Source organism: Oxyura jamaicensis, chromosome 10, assembly GCF_011077185.1.
Source record: "Oxyura jamaicensis isolate SHBP4307 breed ruddy duck chromosome 10, BPBGC_Ojam_1.0, whole genome shotgun sequence".
Classification (NCBI taxonomy): Eukaryota; Metazoa; Chordata; class Aves; order Anseriformes; family Anatidae; genus Oxyura; species Oxyura jamaicensis.
In genome coordinates, this window is record NC_048902.1 from 19,247,088 (window position 1) to 19,273,353 (window position 26,266).

General features: G+C 40.4%; 1 protein-coding gene across 5 annotated transcripts in view; it reads right to left on the reverse strand.

The window, feature by feature from the left end:
* The window catches only part of DENND4A (DENN domain containing 4A), a 50,439-nt gene extending 26,409 nt beyond the window's left edge, over positions 1–24,030 (reverse strand). For 2 of the 5 annotated variants that reach the window (XM_035335594.1, XM_035335590.1), the window contains exons 1-9: positions 23,194–23,431; positions 15,121–15,206; positions 9,565–9,894; positions 8,715–8,964; positions 7,200–7,269; positions 5,445–5,614; positions 4,558–4,799; positions 3,646–3,712; positions 190–248 (exon numbers count right to left, since the gene is read on the reverse strand). In XM_035335594.1, the coding sequence (XP_035191485.1) occupies positions 190–248; positions 3,646–3,712; positions 4,558–4,799; positions 5,445–5,614; positions 7,200–7,269; positions 8,715–8,964; positions 9,565–9,872 (1,166 nt within the window). In that variant the 5' untranslated portion in view covers positions 9,873–9,894; positions 15,121–15,206; positions 23,194–23,431. Of the gene's footprint in view, positions 1–189; positions 249–3,645; positions 3,713–4,557; positions 4,800–5,444; positions 5,615–7,199; positions 7,270–8,714; positions 8,965–9,564; positions 9,895–15,120; positions 15,207–22,237; positions 22,367–23,193; positions 23,432–23,919 lie in introns of those variants that run through there. The other 3 variants (XM_035335591.1, XM_035335592.1, XM_035335593.1) reach the window with 3 other exon arrangements.
* Between the last annotated feature and the right edge of the window lie 2,236 nt (positions 24,031–26,266).

Below are 26,266 nucleotides of genomic sequence, written 5' to 3' on the forward strand. Positions count from 1 at the left end.
TAGTATTAAGTATATCTCCTTGACAGGGCATAGGTCTAATCCCATAAATAAATTTCAGATACAATAATTACAAAAGGCACCAGACAAGAAGACTTAAATTGGCACCATCACAGCTCAAAGCACTGAAACTTTTCGGTACTGTTAAGCCAGAACACCTTTCACATTTAAACAGAAGATACTGCTACTTGCCTCAGTGGAAGGGGTGATGATACAGGTTGGCTAAGAATCAGGTTATCATGTGGAGATAGCTGGAAAAAAAGATTTTAAAATACATTGGTTTTATTCTGAACTTATTTATTAGAAGCTATACAGCAATAGCACAGAACACAGAGATAAAATTTAAACTATGCCAGACCTTACATAATCCAGTTGTACAGTGCTATGGAAAGCAGAGTGCAGTGCTATGCATCAGTATCTTTGAATGAAAAGCAGGCAAAGCATTCCCTTCCTTTCTCAGGCAGAATTGAGCACGTTGTATATCCATAAAAAAGGGAATTTAAACTAGCTAATACACTAAAAAGTGAATATATTAACTGCTGAAAGTAAACCCTTCTAAATCTTCAGAGAAGCGATGACCCATAGTTCATACACAGCTTTCAGGGAGGATTCTTTTTAGATTGAGCAGGAAGGAGACGGACAAAACACAACAAGGGGACAGGTGGCAGACTGTATTAGAAAGTAATATTTCCTTCAGAAGACACAAGAATTAGGCTCTCAGCTAGTAGAAATTGCTCAGCTCAAGTCTGGTATATCCTGAAATTCATACTGGTCAAGGATCCAAGACAAAGATCTTATAGTGATAGGACAAAATGGCGATATTCTTACGGTGACAGGAGAAGCCATTCATATATTCAACATAAATAGAAGAATTAAATGAGTACAAGAATACAGATATGCAATCAGTTTATCACGGCTCATCTGACATGTTTTCAGTCTAGTAAACCAAGGGTACCAAGATACCAGTTAGCTTAATCCTCACTGCTAAGTCATGCTTTGTCTATTTACTGCATAAAGGCACAGATACAAACAGCAGTAGCAGTTCAGCAGGTCACAGTAAACTTGTACAGTTAAGCTGCAAGATCAGATGTGTTTTAGTAGCATTTAATTTCTGAGTATGTTTCACCTTATACTCCACTGCAGGTGACTGGACAATAGAAATCAGAAACATGAGATGGAATAGTAGTTCAAATGCCAAAGCATCACGTTACCTAATGCTGTGCCTGGACAGTCAGGCATACAAAACATACAATAAGAAGTGTCTGCAGTACTGCATCCTTTCATATTTCATACAACAGAACTTTGGAAGGCCAATGCTCCATTTAGCTCCAATGACAAATCAGGATGACCACACCACTTTACATGCTAGCTTTGTTCTCCAGTAAGTCATCTTGTGACAACTACCACCATTAACTTGCTTGGTGCAAGAATTCAAAGAACTCATTTTTTCAGCCTGAGGTAACCTGCATAAACTATTCCCAGAAAGGAAGCATCAGCCTAATGTCCTATGACTTTTGTGTTTCATCACAAGCACATAAACACAACCAAGCGTCTATTCAAAGCGCATGCCTCCCTCAGGCAGAAGAGGCACTTTCTGCCCCTGTTCTTCAGGGGGAGAAACATATTACTTGATACACTTGAAGTTTGCAGGCTGTGAATACATCATTAGAAGAGCAACATCTGGGTAATAAGGGGGTGTAGGACATGGAGAATTTGGTCTAGCAGATCAGAAACAACTCATCAACAATAGCAGCTGGAAAAGGGCAGTCAGCAACATTCCTGAATGCTTAATTTCCAAAGTAATTATAACCATCAATAAAAGTCAGACATGTGCCGTGTTCTCTCTGACTTATAACAGATGTTAAGAAGGATCTAAGAATGGGTCACACATCTAGACTGGCATACATGCAGTTACTAAAATATATCAAGTCTCCCTTTCAGAAAGCACACAGGCAAGACATTTAACATTAGCATATATTCAGAATGATTTGCCATACTAGTTACTTAGCAAAAAAAATAGTCTTAAGTTAAATTACAGAGAAAAGTTATTTCTTCAAAAAAAAACAGAAACCTTAAAACCTGTAATCTTCAGAAATAAAACCACTGATCACAAAATTTTGGGGAAAACATCTTTGATACTATCACCTGTGATTTTATTCAGTGCAGTATCAAAAAACTCAGAAGCCCTTGGAAACAGCTTGAAGGAAGTAGATAGATACTCGCAGACAACAACTACTGCTCATTTTTAAAAGCTATGCATCTGTGGTATCAGCTACTAAAGCTGTATTAACTTGATACATACAGGGTTTTGAAAACAGCAAGGTGTCACAGACAATCTCACATCACTCACCCATGTCCTCAACTTTTGTTCCAGGATACACACCCATCTATACTTTGATACAGTTCCCTAAAAATTTAGACTAAAAAAATTAAATCAAATGTTTTCCTCGAAACTCAGTTTCCTGGAAGTGTGTGTTTAGTGTTCCCTACTGTAAATATTTTATCGAAGAGGAATACACAGAAAAACAATGTCAACACACTGGGTTTTGAATGGAACTTCCAAATCGTAACAGATGTGACAGAAACATCAGATACAGTTTCAATGCAGTTGTTCTCATACCCCTTTTTCTAGAAGAGCAATAAATGTCAGTTCTCTAGAAAATACAAGTGCATTATGGAGTATCTTTAATATTTAATACATCAAGACACAACCCAAGATTTCATTTGTTCTGAAAGACTTCTCTAGCATAGAAGTTATCGCATTAAGACTGAAAACTGCACAAGGCTCTTCCATATTTTATTTTTCTACAGGAAGTAACACAGTAACATTGTTTTTGCAATAACTCCTTCAAAACCACAGGGCTGGCTGAATAGCTACAGTCAGAAAAGAGATGTCTTTTCCTCAGCAATAAAGTTTTAATGTCTCTACCTGCTTTGCCTCTTAGGAAGAAAAGGAAAGATTTAAATAACACTTGAGAAGTCTAACACAGACTTGCCCTCTCTCCTACAAACAGTGTCGATGGATATAATTTAAAGTAACAGGTAACCTCACACATGGTAAAATATGTTTAGATCTTGGAGGCAGAATAGAATAAGTCACATTTGATAAACTGTACCTTGGTTGAATGTGCATGGCCCTCACAGTTTTCACTAATAACTACTCATTATGTAGAGGACAGCGTGAAGCCCTTTGGCTAAGAGGGTAACTGTGAATACACTCTTCACATGGGATTTTAATTTTATTAGACCTCTTTATTTTACATGCAGTTTTCAAAGAGGGGCAAGAAAATATTTCAAAAGCTATTGCAAAAAAAAAAAAGTCAAACCAGATGCCAACTTTGGGTAGCTTTTCATGAATTTCTGTATATACTCAAAGAAAAAAAAGTTCTAAGGTCACTAAAACTTCTTGTAATCTTGTAACCTTCTTGGTATATTGTAATACTTCATTAGAGTACTAAACTAAGCTGGGAACAAGACCATATAAGACATCTGTAAAGTTTTTTAGTGTATATATTTAGGAAAAGTCCTGAACATTAAAAAAAAAAAAAAAGTTTGAATATGCCTATTACAGTTTCCATTAACTAACCTGTTCAACAGCAATTTTGCCTTCACTTAAGACATAGCTGTTAGGAAAAGTTTTACACTTACCTGCACTAGTATTCTTGGCCTCTGAGGGGATGGAAAAGGAACTTTATGCATGAAATGAGAAATATGTCTAGAAGAAAAAAAAGATTTAGTAGAAATAATAAGCTTAAACCATTTTACCTGAAGACAAAATTATTACTAGTACTATAAAAATCACAGAATTCTAGGGGTTGGAAGGGACCTCAAGAGATCATCAGAATTTTAAAATAAGTATAGTGGTTACAAAGCAGAATAATGAAATGGATAAACCATCACAAAAATACTTAAACAAAATGTCATGAGATCAAAGTTCAATTAGAAAAAACACTGAAGCATAATATAAAAAACAGATACTGCATTTGAAATCTGATGTATAAGGTTGCTTTAGCCTAGAAGTGTTAAATGGTATTACACACTAATTACAGGTATCAATCCCTCCTTGGATGGAAGGATTTACTCTGCAATTTAAAATGCAAAATCCTTCACGTAAGGAGAAAGTGAGTTTATTAATCACAAATAGTGGAAGGTTATTAAAGCACAACAATTCAAACTTAATCTGTTATCTTATTACACCATAAATTGGTATCTGAGAAAATGCAAAACTGCATACATAAAATTAGGAGAGTGATATATGTAATACTGAGAAAATAATTATAATCTTGCTCTAATGAATATGCTTAAGGACTCAAAGCCCTTAAAGGATAAAAAAGCTACAGATACACACACCTTCACAGGCACTTAAAAATAAAAATCTCTACTTTGTCATGATGTACAACCAGGTATGTTTAATCAACAGAGCAGAGTTGCTTGATCTAGTGTAATCATTACAAATAATGTTTGATGACTAAGATCAAAAGGATATTATAGGAAAGTTACAAGCAACAGAAGTGCTCACATCAGCTGAAATGACTACTAGGGGTTTTTGGAGTTACTTACTTCTCAATGGGCAGGACATGTGGACCAGAAATGGAATAACGATACAGGAAGGTAAGAAACTTCTTGAAAGCATCAAAGAAAGGCCAGTGAGAGAGCAGACAAATGCACTTGTTTGTTTGAACGGTTCTGCACGCATCTGACTTTCCCTCGATAGCAGCTGTTAATCCCAGTTGAGATTTTTGTTTCTCTGTAAGATTCTCTTCTGGATACGATTCATAAAACTGAACAGCAGCACCATACACCTGTAAACAATGCAGTTGATTTGAAGTGAATACATTTGCCTAAGCCTTCAAAGCAAACGCATAAGAAAATCAAATTTACGTTGCTGTTTGGAAAGTTACATTAGTGCCATCTCCTTTTGAAGTAATTTATTCTGGAATATTCTTATGGCTGTGAAAGTCCAGACTATTATTTAAACTCTTAATGTCATATGAGAAAGATTAATCTAGGAAACAATTTAAGTGTGAGGGGAAAAAAGATTATACAGCTACAGTCAACTGTTCATACAATTACCTTTTAAGCTATTCTAAGAATCCTTTAATAAACAGCTCAGAACAGTGTTCCTCTGACACCCTATGTACTTCATAGGACAAGTACATACACGCAAAGTTTACATGCTGGCAACAAAAAAGTATAGTGTATTTGCTTGTATATTCACTCAGGATTTTTATAGCTCTGTAGTTTCAAAAGTTAAGAAGACGGAAAAGCAAACAACAGGTTTATATTATCAACAGTTCAGCAGTGTAATAAATGAAAAATTATGAAATAAAAAACACTCTTTAAAGTAGGCTTTGAATTAAGTCCAAATGAATAGATTCAAGTTTGTCTACAAAAATATCCGTTTTCAATGTGGACAGATATACAACCAGATGTTTAACTCGAATTACCTTTTCTGCAGAAGCTCCAGTTAGTACAAACGTAGAAAAAACCGGGAGAGGGTATTTACTGTTTGATGGCCAACATTCGATCGTTGCACCCATAGGTAGGCAAAAAAGAGGCACAGATTCTGGTAATGGGAATGATTCATAATCCTCTTCAGGATATCTGCATATTAAACCTTTAAAGGCAATTTGTAAAGCGGCAGTTACATAAGTAGTAGTGGAAAAATTTACAGTAGCTCACGCCATAAAAACATGCCCACAGAAATTGCATATGAGCATATAATAACTTCAGGAAGGCAGTAAAGGAAAGCTGGAAATAATAAGGTATAGCATGCAGCTGGAAAGAGACAGCATAAGGAGAAATCACCTGCAGTACTCAAGTCCTACTTAGTTACCGCTCTAGGAACTATTCTGATTTCTTATTTTCTGTTTACAGGTTATGGACCCCTTAGCTATTATTATAATAGTTCAAAACCATCACGAGTAAAAATTAAGTTTATTAAAAGAGGGTAACCTGAACAACTGAGAAATAACACCAATGCTGTCAGCTTTTCAGGGAAAGTAATTATTTCTTGCTTACAAAGGTCTCCAGGAAAACCTGGTAATGGAAGCGTTAGGCAGCAAATAGAAAAACAGAAACAAAAGACAATGCTATCACCAGAACTGAGCTAACAAACTATGCTGATCCACCTCATCTGAGGTTTTGGCTAATGTACTATCACACTAATGCATTTAGACAGCTTTAAATACAGCTGTAAAACACAGTTCTGAAGGAGAGGCTCTTAACACACAGGTCTTCAATTACATCATATGGCTGTAGCTATCTCTTTTTATTGACAGCCTGGGGACGGCAAACTGAGAACGTTATGGGAAGGGATTTTTCTATATCAGAAAATATAATCCCTACACATTCTTTCCTACTATACAGAGAAATACTAGTCAGCAGTAAAAACTGATAATCAAAAAATGGGTCTGTTTGGTCTCCTTGTGTCCCATGCTGTGTCTGTCTGTTCCCCCTCCCTAAAGCAAAGTTTTGTGCAAGCCACTACCAGATATTGGGTCTTTTTTAAATTTTTCTTTACTAATTTATTATGCACCTTTTAGTAAGACCTAAACTACTGTTGTTTACAGACAGCAGCATCTCAAGGGGATAGAAGTGCACTAAAGCTTAAACGTGAATCATGCTTGTGGCCTACACTTAAATGAAATCAAGGGCTTTATAAAAACAACAATAAATTTCATCAGAGAGAGAGCAAATCTGATTCTGTCTTATAAGTAGGAAAGTAAAGATTATACACAATCCAAAAATGCTTAAAGAGTTCAATGCCACTGATGTCTAAGGCAGTTTGGAACTCTGCATTATTCTTCACAATGTTTCTTAAAGAAAGCAATCATGAAAATACATTAAATAATTTTTGAGATACTTTCCTACGTATAGATATACACACACACACACTTAGCCTCTAAAGACACTCATCAGCAACAAAAATACAGATGGGAGACACACAGGTTTCTAGAAACCTATCAAAACACAGCCAAGCTTCTAATTAAAAGCACGTTTTAAGACAAGAGAATCATGAGACATAATTCTAAGGCTTGTTTCAGAAAGTTATTTTAAGATAAACCTTCAGGGAAAGATTCACTTTTTAACAATATCAGGACGGCATCTATGTCAAGTAATTCCTAAAGAGAAGAAATGTATCACATTACAAATAACCCTGTAGTTCCTGAAGATAAAAATGCTAGATAGTAGCTACATACCAGCTTTATATGATATGGTGTTGGTTTTTGCCACAGACTTTTTATAACACAAATACACAGCTGAGCCCCACTGTAAAACAAAAGAAATTATTGGATTACACAGCAGAATATAATAAGAGGACATAACAGAAAGTAGCAGGGGAAGACAACTTCTTCCTCATTTTCAAAGAGCCACAATCTACATACAAACGTAGCACATTAAGATACAGAAATTAGTGGCCTGTTGCAGTATCCTCTCTGACAAGGGCCACGAACAGGTGACTTGGAAGTACCACGTCAGCTCTCAGATAACCAGCCCAGAGGAGGCCTCGGTCTGAGCTATAAAACAAAACTAGTTTACAGTCTGAAGCATGACAGCTATAAATTCTCCTGCAAAATATTTGTTAATTCAACTACAGAACTGCAAGTACAATCATCATCTATATAAATATTTAAGCTTTTCTCCATTTTGTTAAACGTCTGGCTTGAACGTGTGTATAGATAGATACACATGCATACATGCAGACATTTTTATTTACAGACCCACACCAGTCTTTCTGATATGGACTAAATCAGTGAATTACTCTAAATTAATACTTCATTTTCTTTTGTGCCTGCATTTTAATCACACTAATGTTTAAGCCTCATTTCTTACTCCATCTGTGATACAGCACTCTAACATCGTAGTTTTTTCAGCTTCTAAACAATTATTTCCTTTTTGGCACTGATCCCATTTTAATTTTTTTTGCCATTCTCAACTTCTGGACACCAAAATAAAGCAAGAGGGAAAGACACAGACTGGAAGAATAGGTGCACCCTTTAATAGCACATAAAGCTTTTAGGGTTGGCAGAAAGAAAATAATTTACATAAGACAGCACTCCCACAGCCCAGTCAGTACAGGAGCTGGCAGAACTAAAAAATTCATTTGTTGATGTCCACAGACATTTATTTAAAAACAGGTACACATTATAGAGCCAGCATGTAGGGTTGAAGGTTCAACGAGGAGATACCTAAACATTAAGTTCTGCAAATCAAAGGGCTGTGATGCCTGTGTATTTTAGGAAGTCTACCTTTGGAACCATTAATATGGTTTTGTTTTAAACAGGCAGCAGGATACAACATTGCTTACAAGCATCTTTCTTCTGAGAAAAAGCTTATGAAATGACAGAAGTGAATGACACGAAATAGTGCTGCAGGTAATAGGAGAGTTTAAAAACAAAAAATACAGCTGTTAGATACAGAATTCCCATCACAACAGTAAACCAGCCTGTGAACTCTCCAGTCAGAGAGCATGTTGCATCACCGTGCGTAAGGACTAATCCAAAGTCAGAATTTGTATGTCAGCACTACAAAGTCTGTTTGACCCAAGACTTCCAAAAAGACTTAGCTCCAAGCACAAAAAAAGTAATGTAAACCTTGAACTCTTCCAAGACTTGATTTGTCTTTAGAGAATACAGATGCAAACCATCATAAACACTCCACAAACATTACATCACTGAACAGCAAGTGTTCAAAATTCAGATTTTGAATCTTACCATACTATTATTAAGATTCTTGTCAACTTTGCAGAACGTATGTGGCGGGGTTTCTCCTTTACTTGGTATGATTATACATATATCCGTAACAGCCAGCGTGTTTTGGGCCATGTTTTCAGACGCTCTTCGGTAAGTGACATACACTCTTTGTGACGAGGCATTGCCACTGATGTTGGCGGGCCGACCATATGGAGTAGCTTGAATTATTTCACAGCCTTGCTTTAGTCTTTCTTTCCCATCATACAAGACCCTGATTAAAATGAGATGAATAAATATCAGAATGCATGCAGGTTGTTTTTTTTCTTAATATTTCAAATGCTAATACTATATATTAGAATTATAAGTGAATAGTACTAGTCTGGCAGCAGCTTGTCTCATCTGATCAAAACATTTTAGTGGCAAGTTCAGTCAACATTACAGCAAACTGCACTCTTAACAGAAAAAACCTGTGATGAAAGTAGTATTCCTCATGTATAATTGCTTTTTAGTGTTTTGTTTACTGCAAAATAATGTTATTTCCATAGGATCAGGCAATGAATCTTTTCAAAGAATTGAATGTCATGCAATTGACTTCATTTCAGTACGTAATACATACATGAATATTTCTCCCACCCAATATATACACTGAAAATTATAAATTGCTTTGAAAACTCCAAAATGCAAGGATTACAACTGTTACTGAAAGTCAGCCATCACGCACCATTACCATGGCAGTGTTACAGCATGCTCAAGTCAACAATCTCTCTGTTGGGAGCATGCCTTATATCAAAAGTGATGACGTTTCAATACACCTGCTTTATTAGCATAAAATTGCCCCAAATCACCTGCTGTAAACAGAAAAACCACTCACCCTAAGTCAGTAAGTGGGGGCTTATCCCTTCCCCGGCGATAACAAAGGTATATCTGTGGTCCTACAAGACTGCCATTGTTGAGATCTGCAGACAGTCCTGAGGGAGTAACATCTATGCATTTATATCCCTGAGGAACTTCCTCCCCTAGGGATTTAATAATTACTGTTACGTCTGTAATAGGTTCTTTTGGTTTAGCAATTTTATGGCAAGCATCATTGAAGTGGATTTCTTCCTCTAGTGGTTTTGAAATATCTGTTAATCCTGCGACAACGAAGTAGTCAGCAACACGAGCTCCTTTGTCTTCCATCTTCCATTACAAGATGATAGAACTGGTAGGAAAGAAACAGATCATTATACTATTGCAAATTTTCTGTTGTAAACTAAGAATAATTTGATTATTTCAGATCTGTTATAATTTCTTTTAAAAAGGAATGAAAACACAATAAAATAATACAAAAGAATTAGAGACCCATCATCAGATCATGTAGTATTTTCCATTTTGCATCTTAGGAGCTGATACTAGGTTATTTCATAAAACTCTGGGACTCAGATCCTCAACGTGCAACCACCCATAGGCAGCGATACACCAGCAACATACCAAGTATTTTTAATAAATCATTTAGACTAAGTCAACTACAATGGAGTGCAGACCACCGAGAAATAATAATATTCAAGACCACATGAAGCTTTCCATAATGAGAAGGAACATAGTCCTGCTGTTCCAGCTAAATTGTATTGGGAAATTATATTCTTCCTTCCTCAAACATATTGATAAAAGATTCTTTATATATAAACTCTTTTTGTGTGTATGTATGCGTATATATATATTTTTCCAGTGTTGGGTACCAGTGTTGTAAATAAATGTCAACGCAAGCAAAGTAATATTTTTATGATGAAAAGACAGCCTTGAAAACAATGCAGCGTACAACCCATCAGGAGATTTAGTTACCTCTTTGCCAGAGACTCTTGAATATTTTTGTCTGTCTCATAAACCCAACATCTTATTTAATAGCATGATTTTGCAAATAAGGAAAATAACTTTCCATCCTGTTGCAGAACACAGAAATGGGCTAAAAATCCTTATCTAAATCTAATCCTAGATGTGCTAGAGCCTTACTAAAGGAGCTTCAGGAACTTATGGTCATTAACTTCTAAACTTTGTAAACCAGATAAGCTTTTAAGATACACTTTTGTTGAATTTTATCTGAGCAAGAAATGTCAGTGCAATAGAAACTGTTGCAACACAGCACTTTGAAGAGCTTACTAGCATTCAGTAACTCCACAAACAGAATTCAAAACAATGCAAATGGTTGGTACAAGACTTCAGCTGTCACGTCACCTTCATTCTGGTAGCTTTACCTCTCCTTATCCTTTGGTGTACATAAAAAAGTACAAAGCTATATGAAATTTTCATATATCACCACGATTCTTGATCAAATCATCAGCATACAGCACAGCAATAGCTTGCAAACAATTGTTCAGGTTGTTTTCTGAGAAGAATGTAGCTCCCACTGTGCTTAATTTCACCTGAACTCAGTTGTTTTGAAAATACCTGGAATACATTACTCTCATATATGGCTAATTGAGTAACGATTGCAAATTCAAATTTTTCCCCGAGTTACATACCCAAAGACATACAAATTGAACCACTGCATGTGCCTATTATTTCACTGGACATCTGGCTTCAACAAATCCAGAACAGGCAAGCAACAAATGCATGAAAAAGAGGCAGAAATTTCACAAGAAATTTAACTCTAACACAAGACCAAACACTAACACTTTTTAGCTAATGCAATTGAAATTCTCAGTATTTTGTAACATAATTCCCTGTGAAACTTACCTACAGTATACTGCATTTTAACAGTCATGACAGCTTTTTATCTTTATCAAGCAGTAGTCACTCTAAACCAAAGATAAGCTAAAACAGTATTATAAAACTACAATGCACTGGGCAATCATTTGTTCTTAATAAGGGAGAGAGAGGAAGAACAAACAGATTTATATCAGAGCTTAAGCAGTTGCTTTTCAAAAGCAGTATCATTTGAGAATGTATCACGAAATGCATTAAAAACAAAAAGGAATACTTTATAACACAGATCAGAGGCAAACTACCATCAAAGACAGTTCAGAAGATGCATATAACAAAGTATTCCTCAAGAACTGCTCAGGAAGAAAGGGCTGGCTAGCTAAAAGCTACCGACCAGGCAATTTAAACTCAATGCTTACTCCATCATAAGCTCCAGTGAAAAAGAAGTTTTCCACTGAATTAAAAGACTTGAAGACAGCAGGTAGACTGAAAGCTGATTATGTCTTACATTGCTATGTATAAAAAATACGCCTGTAACCACAGGCTCAATACAAAGCAACACAAACACTACGAAACTGAACTTCACCTTGGAAATTCAGAAAGAAATTGGTTTTGTTCCTTTCCTTATTAGCACTACTGCACAAAAGTGCACCAATTTGTAGAATGTCTTTAAAAAGAAAATATTTTGTTAGTTTAAAAATAATAACGTGAACTGTGATTGTTAAAACTGCAAGCAAGCCCTACAACTTCAGGGTATTTGCAGCACAGCATTCTGGATTCAAAAGCCAAAACAGCACCGCAAGTAAACAAACAGGAAGATTTACATACTTCAAGGCTGAAGAATAACACCTATCTCAAAATGTAAGCCTCATGCTTAATTATTTCAGATTAAGTTTATAGCAAAAGCCTCAGATTCAAACATTCATTCCCAAAAGCACACAAGAAAAACTGGGACAAGCTCTCCTCATTTATAAGCGGTTAAAATTAGAATTCCCTACATACAAACACCTGCTATCACACACGTTTGCTTCCTAAGGTTATATAGCAAGTAATGCCCAAGTCAGCAAGGCTTTCAGGATTTAATGCAACTTGAAGAAAAGGGAAGAAAAAAGGCCTAGCTGACGATGCATCACCCCTTTAGATCTTTGATTCGTGATACAAAGCCTCACAGCTAAAAATGGGATGAAATGCAGGCGAGATCAAAACAATTCAGTGGTGCTTCACTCAAGCTAACTCAGACTTCACTGGAGCTGCTGTGATACTCTGATTTTCAAAATCTGTTTACTGTGAGAGGAGGTTTATGCAAACTTTATGTTAGCAGGCCACAGAAAGAGGGTATATAATCTGAACTACTTCAGAGTGACAAATAATCATGATGTGAAAAGCAATTTCACAAGAACTGATGAATCCGAATACAAACTCTTAGCCTAGAAGTATTCCCAACCACTTTATATACATCACATAACATTACAAGTCAACTTCCAGGGAAAAACAAAACAAAGACACCCCCAGAAATAAAGTCACACTGCACGAACGTGTTTCTTGATGTAATTCCCAGGTGAAATGCAACGACATTAGTGGTGAGGCCCTGAGAAGCAGCTACTATCGCTTCTCTGCACCTCAGTCATCCGGGGACTGAAGGCTGCATGTCTGAAGTGAGAGTAAACAACAGGGAGGAGGATGGCAGTGGTGATGTGATGCCTGCCTTTGCAGAAGTGCATACAAACTCTGAAGAGAATGCCAGGGGATCATAAACAGCCTCTTACCAAAGTCCCTGCTCACAGGATTTATGCCACTGTAATTTAATCATCAATAACAGTAAGAAAAGTATCTTTGCAAATAGCAAACTGACTTGTAAGGACATCACAAAACAGAGACTTTGCAGACTGACCAAATAAGCGTGGGAGAACAGAGCAGTTTTCACTAAAGATTTCTAAAGATTGGGAACAGGAGAAGCAACCAGATAATCGTGCCACAGATCCACAAAACTAGCTTGATTACTTTGCTGAAAGACAAAGGGTAAACTCAGTTTGTGTATTCAATTTAAATTTTTAATATCATCCTATTTCTCCATAAACATTCACGAAACACTATTATTTTTTGCTGCTTAAATATCACAGCTGTTTTAATTCTGAGCTTCCAGCATTTTAGGAACTGCAGAGAAGAGATTAATGTGAAAACTTATAGCTCTGTGATCCAACTCTACAGGTCTAATGCCGGTATTAAAAAGAAAATGAATCTGCTGTAAAGTGCAAAACAGCCTACTAGTACAGGAAAGCTGATCAGGTTTAGACAGAGAAGGCTGACCCTTTTGTGCTAAAAAGAGTATCACTGGGACTTTGATCACACCCCTCACTTCTGAAGGAAGATCACACATACTAACTTATTTTACTTCCCAGAAGGTTTTTCTACTTGCTATGAGCTATCCACAGTTCTCCTTTAGAAAGCAAACGTGAGTTCAGAGGCATGATTTTATACCAGCTCGCATTTTTGTGTAACTAACTCAGCGACCAGGATTTCTGAGCAGATCACATTTCTCATTCAAACAGTACGAGAGGGAAGTACATTTCAACTTTTTTTCCCCCCACCACGTGATGAGAACTAAACACGGATCTGCTGCATATTCCATCTGTGCTGCAGCCACAGGCGTGATACTTCATGAAGGACAAAGGTTACTATACGTGCACTACACTCTTTCCAAGGAAAAAAAAAAGAATCAACTATCAATTCATCCAGCCTGTTCCTAGCCACAGACTTTTGTAGAGATAACTTAAGTGGGCTGCAGGCCACAGGAACAGCTCTGGCATTGCCAGCTTCTTCCCAGAGAGCAGAAAGGGTTTACTTGTATGCTTGCTGTATGCACAAGAGGAAAACAACCCATAAAAGACAGCAGAAAAGGACCGTGCCACTCCATTAGAGGCTTCACCATCTTTTCTCTGTCAGACAGATGCAACTCCTGCCTTGTAACCTTTTAATCTTCCTGTCTTCCCATTTCTTTCTGCATTTTCCTTCGAGAATACTAAGAAACTAGAATTAATAAACTATTTAAATCCATTAGCTGTCTAGAACAGGTGACATTTTACCTTGTTAGCCTGATTCCAAAGAATTATTCTGTCTGTAAACAAAGAATGACCATCTCCCAGTATAGGTTGGGAACCAATGAAGGCCACTGCAATGCACCTTTCTTTAAAGCATCTCAAAGTTTCATTACACAATGATGAAATCGATTTTTGAAATCATTCATCATATACTCATATTACAAGACCTACCTTCCTTTGGAGGCACACAGAGTAGACAAATGGACAGACAAATCAGTGAGCAATTTTTTAAAATTGCCAGTAAAGTTCTAATAGCTCCTAGCATTTCAGACTTACGAGTACACTGCTACATTATCTTGTCTAAGTAGGCTGCCAACACACAAATGTGGAGAGCAATCATGCAAGAGCCAAATGAAGTTAACTGGATCAGTCAGTCCCACTACAGCTACTCAGAACCATTCCTCAGCCATGACACTGCACAAATCACATCTGAGTTCAGCAGTCTAGAGAACATGCGAATAACTGCAATTATCCAGGAAAAAACCCTTCACCCCTTCCCCAAAGTCACCTAGCAAAATCTTTTTCACAGATATTTTCTTCTAGCAAGCACACAATTCAGGGAACAAAACAGAAGCACCTCGAGTATCACAGGAATTCTGCCAAATCAGAACAGAAACCTGTTAAAAGTATCTTTCAAATGTCTTCCCTACCTTGTCATCAAGGCATTTCTTCTACACCTTGCCTCTCTTGCTGTTAGCCAGGCTTTACCATAGACTTCTTGTTAAAGTTTCATTCCCTACAGAAACAGTAAAAACAGCAATTAAACAACGTGCACATTTGTTAACACTTACGCTTACTGCACACTCCAGTGCATGAGCAACATTAAATGAACATAGTAAATGTTGTACAATTGGCTTGCTAACGCAAGGTTACCTGTCCCTCAGCTACTAAAGAAGATTTAAAAATGTGTATGACACCAGGTTTTAAACTTCGGAAACAAAATATCAAGCCTTATGCTGAGTTGATCTTTTTTTTAAGAAATGTGAACACCATAATACATTTAATGTTTTAAGGAAACAAGCAAAAAAAAAACACTGGAAAATGATTGAGGTAATCACTTCAAACGATTACTACTCTCCCACTAGTTCCCATGCATGTCTAATGGGAGAAACTGTTAGCCAACCGCACAAGTGCTCCTCTAGCTCAATGACCTTACAAACCCTGCTTTAAAGCGCTGTTCCTCTTGGCAGGACGCTGATGCTCCAGCAGAGCCGTCTCTCTCCACAGACAGCAACACTCCTGTACTCTTCCATCTAGCCACCTCATTCCAAGTCCCCATTTTCTCAGCTTCAGTCTGAACTTCATTGTCATTTACTGTCCTAATTCACTGTCTGTTCTTCTTCAGATGTGTTACACAGCTTCTAAGCTCTAGTATAGGCGCTTTTAAATAGCAGTATGACCACAAATAACTTGAGCTTGCGTTTTACATCGAGGCACGTGCAAGCCAGGCAGCCTGCACTCCAGCGAAGCATTTTGAAGCGAGAGGTTTCCTCCCCGGGACTGAGGAGAGCACCTCACGGGAGACACTCGCAGACTCCCAGAACTACTCATTAGCATCAGCAAGGCTTGAGTCAAAAATAAGCTTTGCCTAGAGCCAGGCTTCTATTTGCCAAGACTGGAAGTACACTCTTAGCAGACTACTGTGAGAAGCCTTCAGAAAACAAAGTGCAACATAAACAAGGCTGGGAAGAAGCGCATATCTCAGGAGGGTTTATGCAAACCATGAAATGGGAGGGGATTTGCTTCCATTCCCAAAGCTAAAAAAAAAAAAAAAATGGTGGGAAAAAACTTACTATGCTAAATTATCAAAATTATATTTTTGGGAGCACACACAAAGTTCAAGATTCTATTCATGACCTCGAAGCACAACACAATCAATTTCAGATCGTGCAGAAGCACGAAAGCATGCATTTGCAAGTAGTTGCCGTCCTCCATCTATCAAGTAAGGGATCTACTTGTTCGTTTTGAGGAACAATGGGCAAAGGATGTAATTATCCACACAAAACAAGGACTTCTCATAGCACTTTACTGAAGTAGGACATTACCTATACTTTTTTCTTCCACATTTCCTTCTACACAAATGACAGCAATAGCGAAAATTGCTAACAAGTAGGGTTAGAGGGAACAGTTGCGCTACTTTAAGACACTACTGGGTACATCTGTACTCAGCAACACCGAGCACCACGGCAATTAGCAAGAAGTCCCTTGCTGCCACTCAACTCCTATCAGTGCTGCATCAACAGTAGCATGGAGTTAAGAAACATATCAGCGTATGGAAAACATAAAGAAAAATAAAAACAAACCATTGTTCTGCCCCTACATCACTAGGTGGGAACTGCCAGGAAGCTCTTTGCAGGTCCGTTCACAGCCATCGGCACCAACTCACGGTTAACATGCTCTGATGCAAGCAGCGGTGATCAAGAGAGCTGCAGAAAGCTTGGCAACAAAGCATCTCTAAGAGGTGTCTGGGAAACAGAAAAGTGCTGGGTAAGAGCGCAGGGACAGAACACAAGACAATGAGTTTGGGAGCACAAAATTGGAGTGCTGGCCAAAACCTGAAGGACAGAGATTTGTTCAGCAGTGCTTAGGAAGAAAGAGAAATTAGGGTTAAATTCAGAGGCTAATCTAGATTCAGTGGGATTGCTGCAGCCAGCCAACAAGAACTAGCCATCTAGAGTACCAAAGCTTAGCGGAGGAAGCAGAGTAACTGGCAGGGAGAAGGCAGGAAGGAACAGACTTCACGCTGAGGCATTTTCTACATCTTCCATACTCTCCACTATCATTCACCAAGTCTTTCATTTCCTTCACTGCTATTTTTATTCTCAAAAAAAAAAAAATCAAAGGGGTAATTGAGAGGGTCTGACAATGCAGAGGCTGCTTAGGAGTTCATTACAGCTGTGCCACAGCAAAGTCCCATGGCATCCAACCTTGGCTACAAAAAAAAAAAAAAAAAAGTGATGTTCAAGCATCCCACGAGATTCATGACAGATCTTCACAGAGCTGGGTTTAAAACTTCCATTTCTCTTTCTAAATTACAGCATTTACAGCCAAAGAAATAAAAATAAACCAAAGAATGGAAACAATTTCTGCAGTACTATTGTGTTTGAAAGGAGGGATGCAGACAACAATATATATAGTAAATAAGATGGAAGAGAAGCCAAGGTAAGCACTATAAATGCAAATATTACTTCATCCAAAACACAGTTCAGGAGGGCAGCCAGTCCGTGTTTTTTGTACAACTACTTATTATACAACAAGTTTTTAAAAGGAGAAGTTCCCCAAACAGAATGTTCTCTTTTCCTTGGCACAGGAGATAAAGGCAAATGAAAGCAGCAAATCTTCTAATATCAAGCTTCAAAACCAAAAGCTGTAACGGAAAATGTCAAAGTGCATCAAACAAGACAGTCAGAGGAGTTCTGCTTTCAGCCAGCCACATTCGGACATACATGCCAACTTCAGTTCGGCTGTGGAAACTTTCTCCTCCCAAATTCAAATTTTGCATTCATGGGGGAACAGGGAGAAGATGTGGGAATTGTTTCTAATATTTTTGCTGCATTTTAAAATACATTTTAATTGTGACTCAGGTCACTTGACCTTTATTTCCCCCATCTCTGGCCAGCAAAAAATGTCTCGTATGGTACAAAAATTGGACCCAGCCATGCTACAAATTACAGTCACGGAGAGGAGGGCAAGCATAGACTGCAGCTGCCATTTGCAGATGATCTACACCACACTGCAAAGGTTTAACGGCGAGATAACACTGACTAACACCCTCCGCAGCTAGTAAATCTCTGCATCCAGTTAGCAAAATGGTCATCCTCTATCGCACAGAAAAACAAATGTGGAAGTACTGCTACCAGTTCAGCTCCAATAGATCTGCTGAGCACCAGGTTTGCTGTGGCAGGGTGCAGGCAGGTCAGCTAGCAGAGCTGTACGGAGCACCCTCGGGGTAGCATCCCCCCAGCCATCGCCCTGCGTTATCTGAGGGCCAGCGATACGCTAACGTAACGACTGCTTCAGGATCCCATGCCAGCTCTCTCTGTAACACAGAACAGATTTATCCTAACACCCCTTCCTCATCTCCTGGGCCAAAGCCGTTATATAATCACGCCCTTTTAGGAAAGGCTGAGGTGTACCGAGCCAGGGAGAGCTGCCACGTGCTAACCGTTATGAGCACAGTACTCACGGAAAGGTCTGTCCCAGTGCTCTACATAAGGAATTCTTCGCTGTCCCGAACAGGAGTTCGGCACACAAGGTAACTCTGGAGTTGTTTCGGTTGTTAGATGAGTGCTCCTGTGCCGGGATTGAAGTCACAGCACTGTGCAGAGGCTGATTACTTTTGTACTTACAGGATTTGAGCAGCATTGGCTCTTTTGCTATAGTTTCACTATAAAATTGTCACGCGGGCAAACTTGCTGACATACAGAAGTTAGCAGAGCCGGACCAGCTCCTGAACTCAGGAGTACAACTGAGAATAAAACTTTAGGTTTGCAGGCTTCTTCTAGAGATCAAGATGAAACCAAACTCAGAGTCCTGTCTATAATCCCCTTCTGTTTGTTTGCATAATGCCTGCGTACACAGATACAAAACAGGCAGTTCTCCTGGGACTTCATTTGTGTATATATACATATAGTTTATACAAGGCAACTGCTGCTTGCCTACTTTTATTTCAGATGGTTAAATACAACACCTTGATTCACATTAATGCTTTTTTCTGACCCAAAGGAAAAGGTAAAATTTCAAGTACAGACAAATACTGAGGATATAATTGGATAGCTAACTTCTAACTCTCCTCCTCACATCTTATTTTTAGATCATTCTTCTTTTTTCACCCCCCTATGTCACTATCTACTTCAATTTCACTCCATTTCAGCCTCTACAGTAACTCTATATCTAATACTTGAAAGCACACTTGAAAAGATAAAAATATACCATTTAAAGAAGTAGGACCAACACTTTCTGAAGCCTTTCCTTTCTACTTCTTCCCCCACAGTCTCCTCCCTGTGCTGTTTTTATGCTCTTTAGGGAACCACCAATGACTATTTCTGCACCATAGACTGCCACTAAAATGACTGCTATAGATCAAGCCCTGTGCACATCACCACCTCACACAGTCTTCTCTGTATATCCTAATTTTGACTGTATAGTCTGTGGGGGCACTTTATAAGCAGAGCACTTCCAGATCAGTCATAGACCAGGTTTCCAGACCAGGCACAGACTAAGGCTGAAATGAAACATAACAGAAAACATCTAAGGGTTTATTATGCAATACAGCAAGGAACCCCATTCAATTTAAGGAATTATTTGGTCCATACCACTGTTTAAAATTTTCAGCAGCTGAACAGTGGAGATGCAGTCACTGTTTATACATATTCACCTCCTACCTGATAGCTATCTTCAACTGAAGCAAAGCATAACTCCCATTTGCTTGCAGAGTATTTGCTGCGTTTAGTATGCCATAGAACTTCTATCACGATTTGTGCCCGCAGTAGCAAAGATCGTTGGCATACAGGAGTGGTATGTTGGGGAATAGATGCAGGGCCTTTTCTGTGTGCTTGCCCCAGACCACCAAGTGAGGCTACAGCAGAGGGATGAGGGACAAGTACAACCTCTAAACCACACCTCCACCCTTACTTTCTGTGCAAGCACAAACTCTCTTCAAAGACCTTAATAGGGGCGTGTGCACGTTTTGAGTCAGCATTTAATATGTAGTGAAATTTTGCTTCATGACAGCAGCCTGACTGAAGTACTTTCTCCTTAACAAACATGAGAATGGTCTTGGAAATGCAGCGATCCACCTAACGAAGCACAACACAATCTAAGGCACTTAACCAGAAACAAAACAAACAAAAAGGGACACCTTTTTTTTAAAATTTATTTTCCCTTCCATTTAATGTGTGAGCATTCTTTCCAGAAAACTTCAGAACAAACACAAACACACAGCTAGAGATGTATCAAAACGTGGGCTACTGGAACTCTGTCAGACAGCGAGATACTTGGAAATCACCAACACCTAGAACACTATGTTTGAACAAGGTTACATCAAGGTTCTTGTTTTACATCCAACGCGAGTTGTGCAACATTTCTGTCTCCAACTCTTTGGTCATGCCGACAAAATATTTAAAAAACTAGGGTCAAAACTGAAGGAAGGACAATGAATGAAAACTTTGATTCAGCAGCTATTTAAGATTCAGTAAGCTTCTGACTATTTTACTCTTCACTTTTCACAACTTGCAGGTGTTTTACTGACCACGAGTACAAGTGTTTCTACACACGCTCTCGTAAAAAGCATTTCAGACTACTATGACTTGCAAAACTGAATCCGATTCAGTTGCTAGGAAATACAGTGGAAATTGAAAAGGGATGCTGACTATTTAAGTGACACTGCAAATTTCTTTTTTCCTATTTCAGAACCTTAAGATTAACAAAGCTGATTCTCATTATTCAGCTCGGTCCAGATATCATCTTCCTCTGTTGAAGAGTCACAAGACAGTTTTCTCCAGCTATCACATGCTTCAGCAGAATTCACCTCGAAATTTATAAACCCTCAAATGCAAAATCCTGTAGATTAAGCACTTCCAGACTTAGCTCTGAACAGCGGTGCCCACAATCCCTTTGTCAGGGCCATGCAGAACCGTGGTATCAGCCACCTTCCTGATGGAACCTCATTCTCCTCAGTGTGGTTCACTGGGCATCAGCTTGGCACTTTCTCTTTCAAATGTATCTTAAATATGACCTATTTATTTACACTATTCCTAATGCTGCACAGAGATCAGCGGCACTCATGCATGCCCTATAGAACAAGCCGGGCTCTGTCAATATTTATGCTTTTACTAACTAATAATTAACTCTAGCTATGTAAATACAGAATAGTTAACATTGCCATTAACACATATAGGAATTCCATTAAGCTCCATACGGGTGTAATATCCAGGAAAAGCATATAGAACAAGCTGTTACAAGAAACAATGACCTGCAACCACATTGCCACAAAAAGTACCAAAACTCAAGCATATACACGGAAAAACAAATACTTCACACTGGAAAAACATTTCTAAGCAAGGCTGTATTTTAGAAAATGGTCATAGCGCCTTTTGGCTTACTGCTCAGAGAACCAGATCTTATCTTTTGTGCTAGCTTTTGCTAAAAGCGCTACTTAGACGAGACCATTGGGAAAGCGTGTTCCAAAGGAGCAGAAACTGCTCATAAACTTGGGGAAAGTTCCTCATCCAGCTGGACCCTAATGCTTCTAGAATAAGTAAAATATGAACATTATGCAAGCTCTTAAGGCTGTAGCGAAGCTCTGTCTTTTTTTTGGTTGTTGTTCCATCTTTAAGGCTCCATGCAATTTTCTCCTTCCCCTAAAGTTAACCACAAAACCTAATGCCCTATTCTTGATAATTAAACAGTTCCAATGCCAAGTCACTATTACCCCCAGAAAACGTCGCTTCATTTACCAGAGATGCAGTTCCACTTTAAGCTTCCCTTTAAGCACGCGTATGGACTTCCCCAGTACTGTAGAAGCAGGATCGAGTTTCACCAATACTCTAAATATATGATTTTTTTAAGACAAAAAGAGAAACGGTAGACTCACTTCTTACTCGAAGTAAGACTTGTATACTCAACGCAGAAACCAGAAAAAATCCATTTACTCCCCCTTGACCTTCCTTGGCTAGACCAACCCAACTGCTTTTCCTAACCCACCACAGATACTCGCCAAGGTTAAATATTGGTGTTTAATCATTCAGAAAGTGAAAGATTATGTACCGTAATGTAACAGTCTTTACAGAAACCTCTAGTTGAGCAACAGTTCCAGAAAAAAAAAATATTGTGAAATGAAGTAAAAAGCTGTCCAGAACACCACGTTTCTATTCAGTTAATTTAAAAGAATAAATAAACTTTAGAACTGGGCGCCGAGACCTCATTTCTAGCAAATCAACAGTCTCAGGGGCAGCCCACTTTAAAAACCAGCCCGCTTGAAATTTCTCCTGAATAATAACCATCGCTAAGGAGTTATTAAATGCCATCATCCCCCGGCCCGGAGCTCACGCCACACGCGGACACCATGACGGAACAGCCTGACCATGTCAGGGCTGGGTCCCGCCGCCGTGCCCAGCACGCTGCCCCAGGCACACGGCAACCCGAGCTGCCAGGGGAAAGTTGCGAGAAAAACACGCAGGGAACTCAACACCGGTGGCGTGCCTCGCCTGGAAAAACCTGGCGTTTGGGGCACGGGCACCTCGGCAAGTTTCTCCCAAGCAGCCCCCCGGGGCCGCCTCGGGGAGGAGGAACATGGCAGGGGGCTGCGCTGAGGGGACCGCGCCGTGAGGGGAGCCTCCCCGCGCCGCCCCAGGCCCGCAGCCCGGCTCGGCGACCGCCTCAGGGCTTGGAGAAGAGCCCAAAGTTTCCCCCCCTGCTCCCACCGCAGCCCAACGGAAAGTTACCGGCGCGGGGAGGAGACGGCGAGGCGAGGGCTGCCCGCCGTCCTCAGCTCCCCCCTTCCCGCCGCAGCCCCGCGTGAGGGGCGGCCCCAGAGCCCGCTCCCACCGCCGGGCAGCCAAGCCGCGGCCCACGCCGGCGGCCCCTCGCCCTTCCCCGCCGCCCCAGGCCCTCCATAGCGCTCTCCTCTCGGGCAGCCCCCCCTCGGCCCGGTGACAGCCCGCCGAGCCCCCCTCCACCTCCACCACCACCACCACCACACGCCTACACCCCGCAGCCCTCACCTCAGGCGGGGGCCGCGCTCCCCGGGGGCAGGGGGAACGGCAGCCGGCGGCGACTCCTGCCCCCCGGCGCCGAGGAGCGGGAGGGCGAAGGGGCGCAGGGAGGGCGCTGGGTCCCCGCGCCCTTATCGCATGGCAGCGGAGCCCCGCTCGCCCTCGGCGCCCTCGCCGCGCTCACCGCCGCCCCGCCGTGTGGGCGGCTCGGCCGGGATCCCCCCTCCCCTGCGCACCGCCTCCTGCCGCCGCCATCTTGGCTGTCGGAGCCGGGGGGGCGGGGGGGGTGGCGGGCGCCGACTCGTGATCGCGGCGGCGTCGTTTTATTTTATTTATTTATTTTATTTTCCTTCCTTGCCCCTCTCCCTTCCCTCTGCTCCTCAGGCAGGCTCGCCGATGCGGAGGCCCCGGCGCCCAGCTCCCCTCTGAGAGCTCCAGAGGGGGGAGGCCCGCGGCCAGGAGCGGGCCCGTGGCTGAGGGGCCCTGGCCCTGCGCTCCCGCCGCCCTCCTTCCATCGCCCCTCAGAGAGCGGCGAGGTGCCACCAGCTCCTTCCCTTCAGTGTGAGGGGGAAGCAGGACCCCTTGCGTCAGCGAAACCCCTCTAGTCCAAGCCTAAAACACGACGGACCATTTGCTCGACTCTGCACCCCCATCTGTCCTCCAGCTTCTCCCTCTCCAGCACCTTTAATTTAGCCAGAAATTAATCTCCGGCCCAAACAGGCCAGTCTCGCTCACCTGCGGTGCCTGTCGGCTGGGCCCAGGATGTCTGGAAAACAAGAGAAAGCGGGGGATTTTCTGCAGGCTTGATGCAACACACACCAGGTTGTTGCATCAAAGACTATAAAAGAACCCGAGACAAAAATAATCTTTTAAGAGCGTGCAGCTAAGATTAGTGCAGCATGTCAAGATGTTGCTGAGCACAACAAAAAGAGCCCTGCTGCCTGTACTAATGCACAGAAACACCACTTTTCTGGCATCCCATGTACCGCAATCTCGTGTTTCAAAATCTTAGAACGATTTACTATTTTTAAAATAATGTTTAGGGATAGGCTCCAACCATACAATTTTGGCTTTGAATTCAAGCTCCCCTCAGTTATGGATCTTTGGCTCGAGGGTTTTGATGTGGCTTGTTATAAAGACAGCAAAGCCAGATATACTTCTGAATTTTGACTGTAAATGCTTAATGTTCAAATCTACCGTATTGGTTTACCTCAGCCCTCTTGAAAATCTGACCGAATAGAAGACTATGAAAGCAAAAAGTGTACAATACTACTTTTTTCCCCACACTTTTAAAAATAACAAGACTCCTTAGAGCAGCAGTGTTGCTCCTCCTACCACCGTGTAGGAAACCGAGCATCAGACACAAGCCAGCCTCGACCGAGGCAGAGGCACCCATGTGCAAGCCTGCACACGCAGACACAGCTTTGTGCTGCCAGCTTTGATTTTTGTGAGCTGAGTCTGACTCTTTTTTGATCAACAGACAGCAAGCATACCGACTACGGAATGTGTCGACCTCTATCCCAAGCAGGGACTACAAGAACATTGCCCGTTTCTTGTATTTCTACATAAAATGCATTTATCGCCACACCCATATGAATATTTTATCTCTCAACAATATACACTGGAGTCAATAAAGAAATCAAGAACGCAGTACCTCAGTATTTGAAAGCAAGCTGGTCTGTGTTCTGTAGGGAGTCCTTACATTTTGTAGTGCTCTGGTAGAATATTTTCTAAATTCTATGATGATTTTGGATGGATTTTAATCCTGGAAGTGTTTTCAAATAACTAGCAATAATAAAGTCCATCTTTTGGCTTGTGTATGTAATTTTGATATGCAGACTATTCTGTACTCTTTTCCCATACTTGTTTTTTACGTGTTTGGTGTTTGCATTCAAGGTTTATGGATTTTATGTTCCATCCTTAGGTAGGAACAGGCCCATAAGGGTATTGTTTCAGCTCTTGAATATTGTTTTGGCTGCCTGTAAACTGATGCAAAGTCATTGTACTGCTGCATGAATAGTTCATGTGTTGGTGTTCAGATTCCATTGGAATATTGCCTGTTTCTAATGAAAACTTTAATTTTACAGAAACACCATTCTTAAACATTCCATGGCAGTTTTCATGGTTTTCAGCTCATGTAATATGTAAGTCTTTATGTAGGTATCTTTGATTTGCTGTTAATATAGCCCAACCTGTTTATTTCCCTCCACCAATTCTGTCCTCTTAGGACTTACCTGTATTTAATTACATATTGTGTAAATGTCAACAAATCACAGCCAGGGATGCAGACCTCACTGTGTAAGTCCTGATACAAACATCAAACAAAATAGTTTCTGCCCAATGCTGCCATCACAGCTAACCACATGCGTATCTCTGTCCCGTCTTTCTCGTTCTCCCATCTCCCCCTCCTTCTCACCCTATTCTATCAAGCCTCTTCTGCTTTCTCCCTGTGACCTACCTGCTGCTTACTCTCTCTGTTGGCTGTGACACACTTTCATCCCCAGGTCCCCACTAGCACGTTTAATTGTAATGCTCCATTTCATTATTAGCTTGTCAACACCTCTATCGAGCCACCTTTCCTGACTTATATCTAGCTGCAGAGCTCTCCTGCATAGCTTGTCATCAATTTTCCACATTAAGACTCAACTAAAGCCATGTGCGAAAGGGTCTATGAGCAATAATGACTATAGTGCTGTATTTGCTTCTGAATAAAGAGCAGCATCAGTGAATAGTGTTACTGTACAGGCAGAGACAGATTCACTGTGTGCACAGCTCCTGCAGGCTCGTTGCACAGAAATGTGCCTATGTGTCAGTCCAACAAAGCCTTTCCCTTGGTGGGAACGCTGGGGATCTCAAGGCAGCGGTCTCTGCATGCACGTGAAGACTGACCCAAAGATCATTAAATCAACAGAAGTGTTCCTGTTAGTGTTGGATCAGATTCTCATTGTAAGTAAATTAAACGAGTCAACAAATGCGTGTGCTGCAGGTGGGCAGGCGACGTGCACGCTGAATGTGGTGTTCTGCTGCCTCTCAAGTGCAGGGTGGAGTGCTCTCAGTCCGATTTAGCTTCCCCAACAGTGCA